Here is a 13,775-nt window from a genome sequence, read left to right as displayed (position 1 = left end):
GAGAGGGAGAGATAGAGGGGCTGTTGGAGAGGAGGAGGCAGATGGATTTTCACCATCATTATTTAACCTCTTTAGATGGGAAACAGATTTTTATGGAGTTAAACATGTGCTCTTTACGACAGAATGTTACAATTAGCTAAAAAACCAAACGTTTTTTCCTCTTGGGTGGATTAGATTGGTCTGGTTGTTATCTGTAACCCGTTAAATCATGGAACCTCGATACTATATCAATGTCTGTATTATTCATGTCCTATGACATCATAATGTGTTTGATGTGTATTTCTATTGCCCTCTTGGCCAGGTCTCCATTGGTTTCCTCAATAGGATAAATACAGGTCAAATTAAGGTTAAATCAACAAAAATAGAATAATCTCAATCGTGTTATCTTCTTATATGAAATGATCCCTCTCTCTACTCTCTGTTGTCTGCAGTGAGACTCCAGTGCAAGTCCCCCCTCCCCCCCTGGCTGGCCCAGACCACGTTGATGCTGTTGTGCCCACGCCGCCTCCCTCCTCCCCTTTTACTCCGGCGTTCCCCCCATTGCTACTTCCAGTGATGGCTATGAGTACCGACCCGGGCTGCAGAAGGGACGACTCCGACCCTGACTCAATGACCCCTGACACCAGTAACCTCACCGCCATGATGGCCGCAGTCACCATGAAGACCACCGAGACAGACGTCTCACCGGCCAATGGCGTGAGGAACGGGGCTCAGCAGGGCGGAGCTAAAAGGGGCCCTCCTTCTCGGGCGCACCTCTCAGGGAGGAAGCTGTCGCTACAGGAACGAGGGACGTACCCATCAGAGGGGACTCACGTCTCCCCCCGTGTGGCACGCAGACCCACAGTGGAGTCCAAGCAGGTCTCCATCTCAGATGCAGAGGTGAGTGAACGGACTCTGCGCCTACGCAGGAAAAAGGACTTTAATGCAATTCAGTTCAGTGCAATAAACATGATTATTGCTCCTATGTTTTGAATTGAATTGAGAGGGCTAAGTCAGATTTATAAATGGGGTTTGGAGGCATAGTTCAGTGGTAGAACATCTGACTGAATACCAAGAGGTTTTCAGGTTTAAATAAAAGATGAATAGAATTAAAATGTTGAAGACACCAGCAGCCACAGCCAGAGAAATCCTGTTTTCATCTTTTTGCAGTCATTGTTGGCTTGAGAGTCACAGCTGTGTGTGTGTGTGTGTGTGCGTGTGTGTGCGTGTGTGTGTGTGTGTGCAGTGGGATCAGTGAATGGTGGGATTGTATACTCCATCATTGTGAACTGTGATTTGTAGTGCAGAATAGACTTGTATTGGAAAGAAAGTGAATCTCGTCCGAGCTGGCGTCTGGCGTGCCACTGGACGGTCGGTCAGGCAGACCGGAGCTTTCTCTCTCAGAGAGCTTAAGTCTTAGCAGCATTTAATGGGTCCACATACTAATCCCTGTGTGTGTGTGTGTGTGTGTGTGTGTGTGTGTGTGTGTGTGTGTGTGTGTGTGTGTGTGTGTGTGTGTGTGTGTGTGTGTGTGTGTGTGTGTGTGTGTGTGTGTGTGTGTGTGTGTGTGTGTGTGTTCTGAGATGACCTAGGGCAGTGCTCTGCTCAGGGACGGTCATGACATTGTGGGATTGACATTAATGTGTAATGCACATATAGAATATGTTGCCTCTAGCTGCATAACCGTCTGGTCTCATCTGAGAGAACACCAGGAAGTAGCCCATCTCCAAGAGTGTGTATGAAATGGCACCCTATTCCACTTGGACTCTGGTCTAAAGTAGTGCACTTTATAGGGAATAGAGTTCCATTTGGGAAGCAGTCCAAGACTGAAAGATATACCTCTTAAATGTAATGGTAGAATGTGACACAACACCTGGATTTTGTGTTCTATGTAGCAAAATGTGAAATATTTGTTTTACATTGGTAAAAGTAGAGACTCAGAGCTACAAAATGGTATATCATACACTGCATTTTTGAGGAACAATGGAAAAGAAATTCTGCTTTGAAAGTTGATAAACTTGTAAACTCACTTTTGAGAAAAGGGCATTTTAGCGTTTCGGTGAGAGAGCTCTTCCTTGTCTACACCCATTCAGCATCGTCCACACCCTCTGAAGCTTTAGCCCCACCCATTCAGCATTGTCCATACCCTCTGAAGCTTTAGTCCTACCCATTCAGCATCGTCCACACCCTCTTAAGCTTTAGCCCCACCCATTCAGCATCGTCCACACCCTCTTAAGCTTTAGCCCCACCCATTCAGCATCGTCCACACCCTCTGAAGCTTTAGCCCCACCCATTCAGCATCGTCCACACCCTCTTAAGCTTTAGCCACACCCATTCAGCATCGTCCACACCCTCTTAAGCTTTAGCCACACCCATTCAGCATCGTCCACACCCTCTTAAGCTTTAGCCACACCCATTCAGCATCGTCCACACCCTCTTAAGCTTTAGCCACACCCATTCAGCATCGTCCACACCCTCTTAAGCTTTAGCCCCACCCATTCAGCATCGTCCACACCCTCTTAAGCTTTAGCCCCACCCATTCAGCATCGTCCACACCCTCTGAAGCTTTAGCCCCACCCATTTAGCATCGTCCACACCCTCTTAAGCTTTAGCCACACCCATTCAGCATCGTCCACACCCTCTTAAGCTTTAGCCACACCCATTCAGCATCGTCCACACCCTCTTAAGCTTTAGCCACACCCATTCAGCATCGTCCACACCCTCTTAAGCTTTAGCCACACCCATTCAGCATCGTCCACACCCTCTTAAGCTTTAGCCCCACCCATTCAGAATCGTACACACCCTCTTAAGATTTAGCCCCACCCATTCAGCATCATCTACACCCTCTTAAGCTTTAGCCCCAGCCATTCAGCATCGTCCACACCCTCTTAAGCTTTAGCCCCACCCATTCAGCATCGTCCACACCCTCTTAAGCGTTAGCCCCACCCATTCAGCATCGTCCACACCCTCTTAAGCTTTAGCCCCACCCATTCAGCATCGTACACACCCTCTTAAGATTTAGCCCCACCCATTCAGCATCGTCTACACCCTCTTAAGCTTTAGCCCCAGCCATTCAGCATCGTCCACACCCTCTTAAGCTTTAGCCCCACCCATTCAGCATTGTCCACACCCTCTGAAGCTTTAGCCCCACCCATTCAGCATCGTCCACACCCTCTGAAGCTTTAGCCCCACCCATTCAGCATCGTCCACACCCTCTTAAGCTTTAGCCACACCCATTCAGCATCGTCCACACCCTCTTAAGCTTTAGCCCCACCCATTCAGCATCGTCCACACCCTCTGAAGCTTTAGCTCCACCCATTCAGCATCGTCCACACCCTCTTAAGCTTTGGCCACACCCATTCAGCATCGTCCACACCCTCTGAAGCTTTAGCCCCGTCCATCTCCTTGCGTTCAGAGAGCAAACTTGACGCTCTGGCCGAAGATTTGTTTACCTCTGGATAACATGAAAACAGCCTAACCAGCGCTGGCAACAATTTCATTACGTTTTTTTGCTGACGTTTACTGCCACTGGCCATATTCAACAGGTGTTGTACACTGTACCTAGCTAGCTAGCTAAACAATTAACCTCGCTAGGTAAACAACATGTAAGATCACACACATCACATCACACGTTAGCTAACGACCCAGCCACCTAACGTTAGCTAGGGACACTTTAGCTTGAAATGCACATCTATCACTCCAGTATTAATGCTAAATTGAAATTATTTCGCCACTATGGCCTATTTATTGCCTTACCTCCCTAATCGTACTACATTTGCACACGCTGTATATCGATTTTTCTATTGTGTTGTTATTGACTGTATGTTTGTTTTACTCCATGTGTAACTCTGTGTTGTTGTTTTTGTCGCACTGCTTTGCGTTATCTTGACCAGGTCACAGTTGTAAATGAGAACTTGTTCTCAACTGACCTACCTGGTTGAATAAAGATTTAATTAAAAATAAAATAAAACTCAAACAGTGTGGTGTTATGGGGTATCCAGGGTACATTCAAGTATCCTTTCAACCTCTCCAAAGTGTCTGAATGTGGTAATTGCACTGTTTTTGCACACTGCATGTGCCTTAAAGTTATTGTTTACTATAAAAACAACAACACCAACCTCCCTCATACATTGTGGTGGTGTGTTTTCATCATATTTTTGATGCGCAAAGATATAGTCACTAGGTGGACTTTCGATGTTGCCATTAAGTCATACATCATTAGAGAACATTGTCAATAGGCTAGATTTGTTCCCACCAACCTAAGGATTAAATGTCATACCCCTCGTGTAGCTACAGCTCAAACACAGACCAAATTGACCTTGTAAGATGTTTGCTGTTTGGTGAAAACGTTGTATAAAATACACATTTTGACTCTTGGGGCTGGTGATCAATAACAGTAGGTCACAGCCAGACAAATAAGATATCCTCATGATGTGTGGAGTCCCGGCTTTTGGTGTGAATCAATTTATTCCGGGTTTATTTTGTTTATGCTTCACAACGCTAACCGTAATGTAGGTAGCAGCCATCTTGAAATGAGGTCATCGACTCGGCCTGCCCTTATACACTCTTATGCCCATATATGGTAGTAAGTCACGCTGTAGATTTTAAGGCACAGCTCAATAGCAGAGGAACCATGTCTTTGCAGATGGGGAACACTTCTCATACCAGACTGAATTGAATACAAAAAAAATCAAAAAGGGTCCTCAAATATGGGACTTTAACTTTAAGAGGATTTATTAAAGGTTCTGTCTGGCTCTGGCTGTCAGCTTCTCCAAGACCAGAGGCTCTGGGTCCCAAATGGCACCCTATTCCCTATATAGTCCACTACTATAGCACCCTATTCCCTATATAGTACACTACTATAGCACACTATTCCCTATATAGTCCACTACTATAGCACCCTATTCCCTATATAGTACACTAATATATCACACTATTCCCTATATAGTGCACTACTATAGCACCCTATTCCCTATATAGTGCACTAATATAGCACCCTATTCCCTATATAGTGCACTACTATAGCACCCTATTCCCTATATAGTACACTAATATAGCACCCTATTCCCTATATAGTGCACTAATATAGCACCCTATTCCCTATATAGTACACTACTATAGCACCCTATTCCCTATATAGTGCACTACTGTAGCACCCTATTCCCTATATAGTGCACTACTATAGCACCCTATTCCCTATATAGTACACTAATATAGCACCCTATTCCCTATATAGTGCACTAATATAGCACCCTATTCCCTATATAGTGCACTACTATAGCACCCTATTCCCTATATAGTGCACTACTATAGCACCCTATTCCCTATATAGTGCACTACTATAGCACCCTATTCCCTATATAGTGCACTACTATAGTACCCTCTTCCCTATATAGTGCACTAATATAGCACCCTATTCCCTATATAGTGCACTAATATAGCACCCTATTCCCTATATAGTACACTAATATAGCACCCTATTCCCTATAAAGTGCACTACTATAGCACCCTATTCCCTATATAGTGCACTACTACAGCACCCTAGTCCCTATATAGTGCTCTAATATAGCACCCTACTCCTTTTGACCAAAGCCCTGTGGGTAATAGGGTTAAACGTGGGACGCACCAAGGTTGTAGCCGTGCTGAGTGAGAGTGAACCAGGTTAACCTTGAATGGCATGGTGAGAGAGAGAGGAGGTTTTCCTCTTATTGACTTGGGGTATTTCAGCTTTAATATTGCAGATAGATTGTGGCTTCTATCAATGTCATTGTCTGCATCATTTCCAATCCCTAATATATATTTTTTGTAAATATACAGTGTATATACTTTTTAAAAGTATTGATATTCTCCTTTGTTATTTTCCCCTAACCCTACCACCCTCCTCTAATTAGAGTAAACTAATGGACAAAAGCACTTAGGCTTATATGCGCTATATACATTTTACAGACACAGTATGTTTTACAATCTCTCTACCTCTCTGTCTTTCTCTCTCTTTCTGTCTCTCTCACACTCCGTCTCTGTCAATCTCTCTACCTCTCTGTCTTTCTCTCTCTTTCTGTCTCTCTCACACTCCGTCTCGGACATAATTTACAAACTGAGCGTTCATGTTTAGTGAGTCTGCCAGATCAGAGGCAATAGGGATGAGCAGTGATGTTCTCTTGACAAGTGTGTGAATTGGACCATTTTCCTGTCAAAAGTAAAGTACAGACCCCCTAAAAGTAGTACTTTAAAGTATTTCTACTTGAGTACTTTACTCCACTGCTCTCACACTACGTCTCTCTCTCTCTCTCCCTCCCTTCCTCTCTCCCTGTCTCTCTCTCTCCCTTCCTCTCTCTCTTCCTTCCTCTCTTTCTCTCTCTCTCTCTCTCTCTCTCTCTCTCTCTCTCTCTCTCCCCCTTCCTCTCTCCCTCCCTTCCTCTCTCCCTGTCTCTCTCTCTCCCTTCCTCTCTCTCTCCCTTCCCCTCTCTCTCTCTCTCTCTCTCTCTCTCTCTCTTTCTCTCTCTCTCTCCCTTCCTCTCTCTCTCTCTCTCTCTCCCTTCCTCTCTCTCTCTCTCTCTCTCTCTCTCTAATTTTCAATTCAGTTCAAGGGCTTTATTGGCATGGGAAACATGTGTTAACATTGCCAAAGCAAGTGAGGTAGATAATATATAAAGTGGATATATAAAGTGAAATAAACAATAAAAATTAACAGTAAACATTACACATACAGAAGTTTCAAAACAATAAGGACATTACAAATGTCATATTATATATACAGTGCCTTGCGAAAGTATTCGGCCCCCTTGAACTTTGCGACCTTTTGCCACATTTCAGGCTTCAAACATAAAGATATAAAACTGTATTTTTTTGTGAAGAATCAACAACAAGTGGGACACAATCATGAAGTGGAACGACATTTATTGGATATTTCAAACTTTTTTAACAAATCAAAAACTGAAAAATTGGGCGTGCAAAATTATTCAGCCCCTTTACTTTCAGTGCAGCAAACTCTCTCCAGAAGTTCAGTGAGGATCTCTGAATGATCCAATGTTGACCTAAATGACTAATGATGATAAATACAATCCAACTGTGTGTAATCAAGTCTCCGTATAAATGCACCTGCACTGTGATAGTCTCAGAGGTCCGTTAAAAGCGCAGAGAGCATCATGAAAAACAAGGAACACACCAGGCAGGTCCGAGATACTGTTGTGAAGAAGTTTAAAGCCGGATTTGGATACAAAAAGATTTCCCAAGCTTTAAACATCCCAAGGAGCACTGTGCAAGCGATAATATTGAAATGGAAGGAGTATCAGACCACTGCAAATCTACCAAGACCTGGCCGTCCCTCTAAACTTTCTTCTCATACAAGGAGAAGACTGATCAGAGATGCAGCCAAGAGGCCCATGATCACTCTGGATGAACTGCAGAGATCTACAGCTGAGGTGGGAGACTCTGTCCATAGGACAACAATCAGTCGTATATTGCACAAATCTGGCCTTTATGGAAGAGTGGCAAGAAGAAAGCCATTTCTTAAAGATATCCATAAAAAGTGTCGTTTAAAGTTTGCCACAAGCCACCTGGGAGACACACCAAACATGTGGAAGAAGGTGCTCTGGTCAAATGAAACCAAAATGGAACTTTTTGGCAACAATGCAAAACGTTATGTTTGGCGTAAAAGCAACACAGCTGAACACACCATCCCCACTGTCAAACATGGTGGTGGCAGCATCATGGTTTGGGCCTGCTTTTCTTCAGCAGCGACAGGGAAGATGGTTAAAATTGATGGGAAGATGGATGGAGCCAAATACAGGACCATTCTGGAAGAAAACCTGATGGAGTCTGCAAAAGACCTGAGACTGGGACGGAGATTTGTCTTCCAACAAGACAATGATCCAAAACATAAAGCAAAATCTACAATGGAATGGTTCAAAAATAAACATATCCAGGTGTTAGAATGGCCAAGTCAAAGTCCAGACCTGAATCCAATCGAGAATCTGTGGAAAGAACTGAAAACTGCTGTTCACAAATGCTCTCCATCCAACCTCACTGAGCTCGAGCTGTTTTGCAAAGAGGAATGGGAAAAAATGTAGTCTCTCGATGTGCAAAACTGATAGAGACATACCCCAAGCGACTTACAGCTGTAATCGCAGCAAAAGGTGGCGCTACAAAGTATTAACTTAAGGGGGCTGAATAATTTTGCACGCCCAATTTTTCAGTTCTTGTTGTTGATTCTTCACAAAAAATACAGTTTTATATCTTTATGTTTGAAGCCTGAAATGTGGCAAAAGGTCGCAAAGTTCAAGGGGGCCGAATACTTTCGCAAGGCACTGTATACAGTGTTTTAACAATGTACAAATGGTTAAAGGACACAAGATAAAATAAATAGGCATAAATATGGGTTGTATTTACAATGGTGTTTGTTCATCACTGGTTGCCCTTTTCTTGTGGCAACAGGCCACAAATCTTGCTGCTGTGATGGCACACTGTGGAATTTCACCCAGTAGATATGGGAGTTTATCAAAATTGGATTTGTTTTCGAATTCTTTGTGGATCTGTGTAATCTGAGGGAAATATGTCTCTCTCTCTCTCTCTCTCTCTCTCTCTCTCTCTCTTTCTCCCTTCCTATATCTCTCTCCCTTCCTCTCTCCCTGTCTTAGAGGGATGAACCTAATTATGGAGTCTCTTGTTTTGAAGCCGAGGATTAACCACAGTAATCAGAAGAGTAACACCTGAAACCCAGCAATGCAGCGATGCTTTAACAACACTGACAGTCAGATGATCTCAGCCACACCCACAACAGCATCCCACACCCACAAAAGCATCCCACACCCACAACAGCATCCCACACCCACAAGAGCATCCCACACCCACAACAGCATCCCACACCCACAACAGCATCCCACACCCACAACAGCATCCCACACCCACAAGAGCATCCCACACCCACAACAGCATCCCACACCCACAACCGCATCCCATATCCACAACAGCATCCCACACCCACAACAGCATCCCACACCCACAACAGCATCCCACACCCACAACCGCATCCCATATCCACAACAGCATCCCACACCCACAACAGCATCCCACACCCACAACAGCATCCCACACCCACAACAGCATCCCTCACCCACAACAGCATCCCACACCCACAACAGCATCCCACACCCACAACCGCATTCCATATCCACAACAGCATCCCACATCCACAACAGCATCCCACATCCACAACAGCATCCCACACCCACAACAGCATCCCACACCACAACAGCATCCCACACCCACAAGAGCATCCCACACCCACAACAGCATCCCACACCCACTACTGCATCCCATATCCACAACAGCATCCCACACCCACAAGAGCATCCCACACCCACAACAGCATCCCACACCCACAACCGCATCCCATATCCACAACAGCATCCCACACCCACAACAGCATCCCACACCCACAACAGCATCCCACACACACAACTGCATCCCATATCCACAACAGCATCCCACACCCACAAGAGCATCCCACACCCACAACAGCATCCCACACCCACAACCGCATCCCATATCCACAACAGCATCCCACATCCACAACAGCATCCCACACCCACAACAGCATCCCACACCCACAACAGCATCCCACACCCACAAGAGCATCCCACACCCACAACAGCATCCCACATCCACAACAGCATCCCACATCCACAACAGCATCCCACATCCACAACAGCATCCCACACCCACAACAGCATCCCACACCCACAACAGCATCCCACATCCACAACAGCATCCCATATCCACAACAGCATCCCATATCCACAACAGCATCCCACATCCACAACAGCATCCCATATCAACAACAGCATCCCATATCCACAACAGCATCCCATACCCACAACAGCATCCCATACCAACAACAGCATCCCACATCCACAACAGCATCCCAAATCCACAACAGCATCCCATATCCACAACAGCATCCCACATCCACAACAGCATCCCATATCCACAACAGCATCCCATAGCCACAACAGCATCCCACACCCACAACAGCATCCCATATCCACAACAGCATCCCACACCCACAACCTCATCCCACACCCACAAGAGCATCCCACACCCACAACAGCATCCCACACCCACAACCGCATCCCATATCCACAACAGCATCCCACACCCACAACAGCATCCCACACCCACAACAGCATCCCACACACACAACAGCATCCCATATCCACAACAGCATCCCACACCCACAAGAGCATCCCACACCCACAACAGCATCCCACACCCACAACCGCATCCCATATCCACAACAGCATCCCACATCCACAACAGCATCCCAAACCCACAACAGCATCCCAAATCCACAACATCATCCCACACCCACAAGAGCATCCCACACCCACAACAGCATCCCACATCCACAACAGCATCCCATATCCACAACAGCATCCCACATCCACAACAGCATCCCACACCCACAACAGCATCCCACACCCACAACAGCATCCCACATCCACAACAGCATCCCATATCCACAACAGCATCCCATATCCACAACAGCATCCCACATCCACAACAGCATCCCATATCAACAACAGCATCCCATATCCACAACAGCATCCCATACCCACAACAGCATCCCATACCAACAACAGCATCCCACATCCACAACAGCATCCCATATCCACAACAGCATCCCATATCCACAACAGCATCCCACATCCACAACAGCATCCCATATCCACAACAGCATCCCATATCCACAACAGCATCCCACACCCACAACAGCATCCCATATCCACAACAGCATCCCACACCCACAACCTCATCCCACACCCACAACAGCATCCCACACCCACAACAGCATCCCACACCCACAACAGCATCCCACACCCACAACAGCTTCCCATATCCACAACAGCATCCCACATCCACAACAGCATCCCATATCCACAACAGCATCCCACACCCACAACAGCATCCCACATCCACATCCGTGTCTCATAGTTTTGATGTTTCAGTGGTATTAGGAACCTCTTTCTCTCTCTCTCTCTCTCTCTCTCTCTCTCTCTCTCTCTCTCTCTCTCTCGTCTCTCTCTCTTTCTCACTCTGCCCCCTCCATCTCTCTCCTCATTTTCCAACCACAGTGACAGCATCGCCTTCACACTTTTCAGAAAAAGCATGCGCAGCATTTTGGCACCAATACATTTCCCTCTTCTATTAATTGGCTCGTCACCCGATGCTCAGTACTGAAGGAGTAATGTCTGTTTAAGTGGGTTCCAGCCTCGCACAGTGCACTCAGGTGTGTCTCTCTGCCCTCACTATGGTGTTGGATGTAAAACATTACTAGGTCTTTAAGAGTTTATTCAGAAGATAACAGCTCTGTAAATATTATTTCCTGGTGCCCCGACTCTCTAGTTAATTACATTTACATGATTAGCTCAATCAGGTGATATTAATTGCGTAGGAATTATTTTATAGAATAGCATGTCATATCACTTAATCCGGCATAGCCATAGACACTACCGTATCTAGCAGCTGTAATGGTGTGGCAGCTGCGTTCATATAGATGATGTTGCCGCGTACTAGGAACGGTAGGAACATGGACTATTTAGCGAGAGGCCGGAACCTATTTCTATAGAAGAAGCCAATTTTTATTCTCAAGTTTCTTAACTAACTCATCAATATGGTTTTTAAAAGACAGCTTTTCATCGATCCAGATGCCCAGGTATTTGTACCACGGACATGATCAATATGGACACCATCCAAAGTACATTATGCTAAAGTCATTAGCATCATTTTGTCACGCGCCCCCCCCACCGAATGAGGAGCATGACATCCAGCCGCCCTGTAAGATACATCACATGACAAGAAATTATGAAATCAAAGGATATTGGGGGATGGAGGAATGGATGAAATGGAGGGAGGGATAGCTGTGTCCTCTGAGTAGGGAGGGATAGCTGTGTCCTCTGAGTAGGGAGGGATAGCTGTGTCCTCTGAGTAGGGAGGGATAGCTGTGTCCTCTGAGTAGGGAGGGATAGCTGTGTCCTCTGAGTAGGGAGGGATAGCTGTGTCCTCTGAGTAGGGAGGGATAGCTGTGTCCTCTGAGTAGGGAGGGATAGCTGTGTCCTCTGAGTAGGGAGGGATAGCTGTGTCCTCTGAGTAGGGAGGGATAGCTGTGTCCTCTGAGTAGGGAGGGATAGCTGTGTCCTCTGAGGAGGGAGGGATAGCTGTTTCCTCTGAGTAGGGAGGGATAGCTGTGTCCTCTGAGTAGGGGGGGATAGCTGTGTCCTCTGAGTAGGGAGGGATAGCTGTGTCCTCTGAGGAGGGAGGGATAGCTGTATTTTCTTTTCTTCTGTCCATCTCTCTCTTCTTCACTCTCCTTCACGCTCTCTCTCTCTCTCTCTCTCTCTCTCTCTCTCTCTCTCTCTCTCTCTCTGTCTCTCTCTCTCTCTCTCTCTCTCTCTCTCTCTCTCTCTCTCTGTCTGTCTCTCTGTCTCTCTCTCTGTCTCTCTCTCTCTCTCTCTCTCTCTGTCTGTCTCTCTGTCTCTCTCTAACTCTCTCTCTCTCTCTCTCTCTCTCTCTCTCTCTCTCCCCAACAGAGCAGGGCTCCTCTCTCTGCCTTGTCCCTGGTTGACTGTCCCCTGGTTGACTGTCCCCTGGTTGACTGTCCCTGGTTGACTGACCCTGGTTGAGTGCATGCAGTATCAGTGGTTGCTATGGAGCTCAGAATCATCCGTTTAACCAGCTCTGTGATGGATCTGTGATTATTGTTATTTTACCATGCTGGTCATCTATGAACATTTGAACATCTTGGCCATGTTCTGTTATAATCTCCACCCCTCATAGCCTGGTTCCTCTCTAGGTTTCTTCCTAGGTTTTGGCCTTTCTAGGGAGTTTTTCCTAGCCAACGTGCTTCTACACCTGCATTGCTTGCTGTTTGGGGTTTTAGGCTGGGTTTCTGTACAACACTTTGAGATATCAGCTGATGTAAGAAGGGCTATATAAATACATTTGATTTGATTTGATCTGTGACTGTAAACAGAATTGAGTGACCGTAAACAGAATTGAGTGACCGTACACATCACGTCTCTATGAGCTCGGCAGTGAAGAACATTTTGTTCATGTGTCCAAGGCTGTATTTTAGTCATCCAATGGTCTATTTCTCTCCGCAGGGCGCATGTCTTTCTTTCATATGTTGTCGTTTACAAATGTTATCCCTTTTCTTGTCTTCTTCCTGCTTCAGGACTGTATCCAGCTGAACCAGTACAAGCTGAAGAGTGAGATCGGCAAGGTGAGCCTAGACCTAACGCAGAACACCCTGGATTTAATTCTTCTCTTTCTGATATTGGTATAGCGTGTTTCTTTACCATTGTGTCCCTGTTGTATCGAACTGTCTCCCATTGATTATACAGTCTGTTATGATTAACACCAAAGACAAATCAATATTATCCCTGAGCGGAATAGCCCATGTTCAATTACCTTATGTCAACCCTGCTGGTGTTATCCGTGCGCTGCCTCTGTCTCTGTCTGTCTGGGTCTTTCTCTGTCTGGATCTGTCTGGGTCTATCTCTGTCTGGGTCTATCTTTGTCTGGGTCTATCTCTGTCTGGGTCTATCTCTGTCTGGGCCTGTGTCTGTCTGGGTCTGTGTCTGTCTGGGTCTGTCTGGGTCTATCTCTGTCTGGGTCTGTCTGGGTCTATCTTTGTCTGGGTCTATCTCTGTCTGGGTCTATCCATGTATGTGTCTGTGCTTGTCTGGGTCTGTCTGGATCAATTTCTGTCTGGGTCTATCTCTGTCTGGGTCTATCTC

General features: G+C 45.9%; 1 protein-coding gene across 1 annotated transcript in view; it reads left to right on the top strand.

Moving 5' to 3' along the window:
* Positions 1-437: 437 nt before the first annotated feature.
* Positions 438-13,775, top strand: part of LOC139419408 (calcium/calmodulin-dependent protein kinase kinase 1-like) — a 108,466-nt gene continuing 95,128 nt past the window's right edge. The window contains exons 1-2 of the mRNA XM_071169355.1: positions 438-879; positions 13,211-13,258. Coding sequence (XP_071025456.1) covers positions 556-879; positions 13,211-13,258 — 372 coding nt within the window. The 5' untranslated portion in view covers positions 438-555. The remainder of the gene's footprint in view (positions 880-13,210; positions 13,259-13,775) is intronic.

The sequence above is a fragment of the Oncorhynchus clarkii genome, chromosome 10 (genome assembly GCF_045791955.1).
Source record: "Oncorhynchus clarkii lewisi isolate Uvic-CL-2024 chromosome 10, UVic_Ocla_1.0, whole genome shotgun sequence".
In the NCBI taxonomy this organism is placed as follows: Eukaryota; Metazoa; Chordata; class Actinopteri; order Salmoniformes; family Salmonidae; genus Oncorhynchus; species Oncorhynchus clarkii.
Note: the sequence above shows the minus strand (reverse complement) of the source record. Positions and strands in the feature narration are given on the sequence as shown.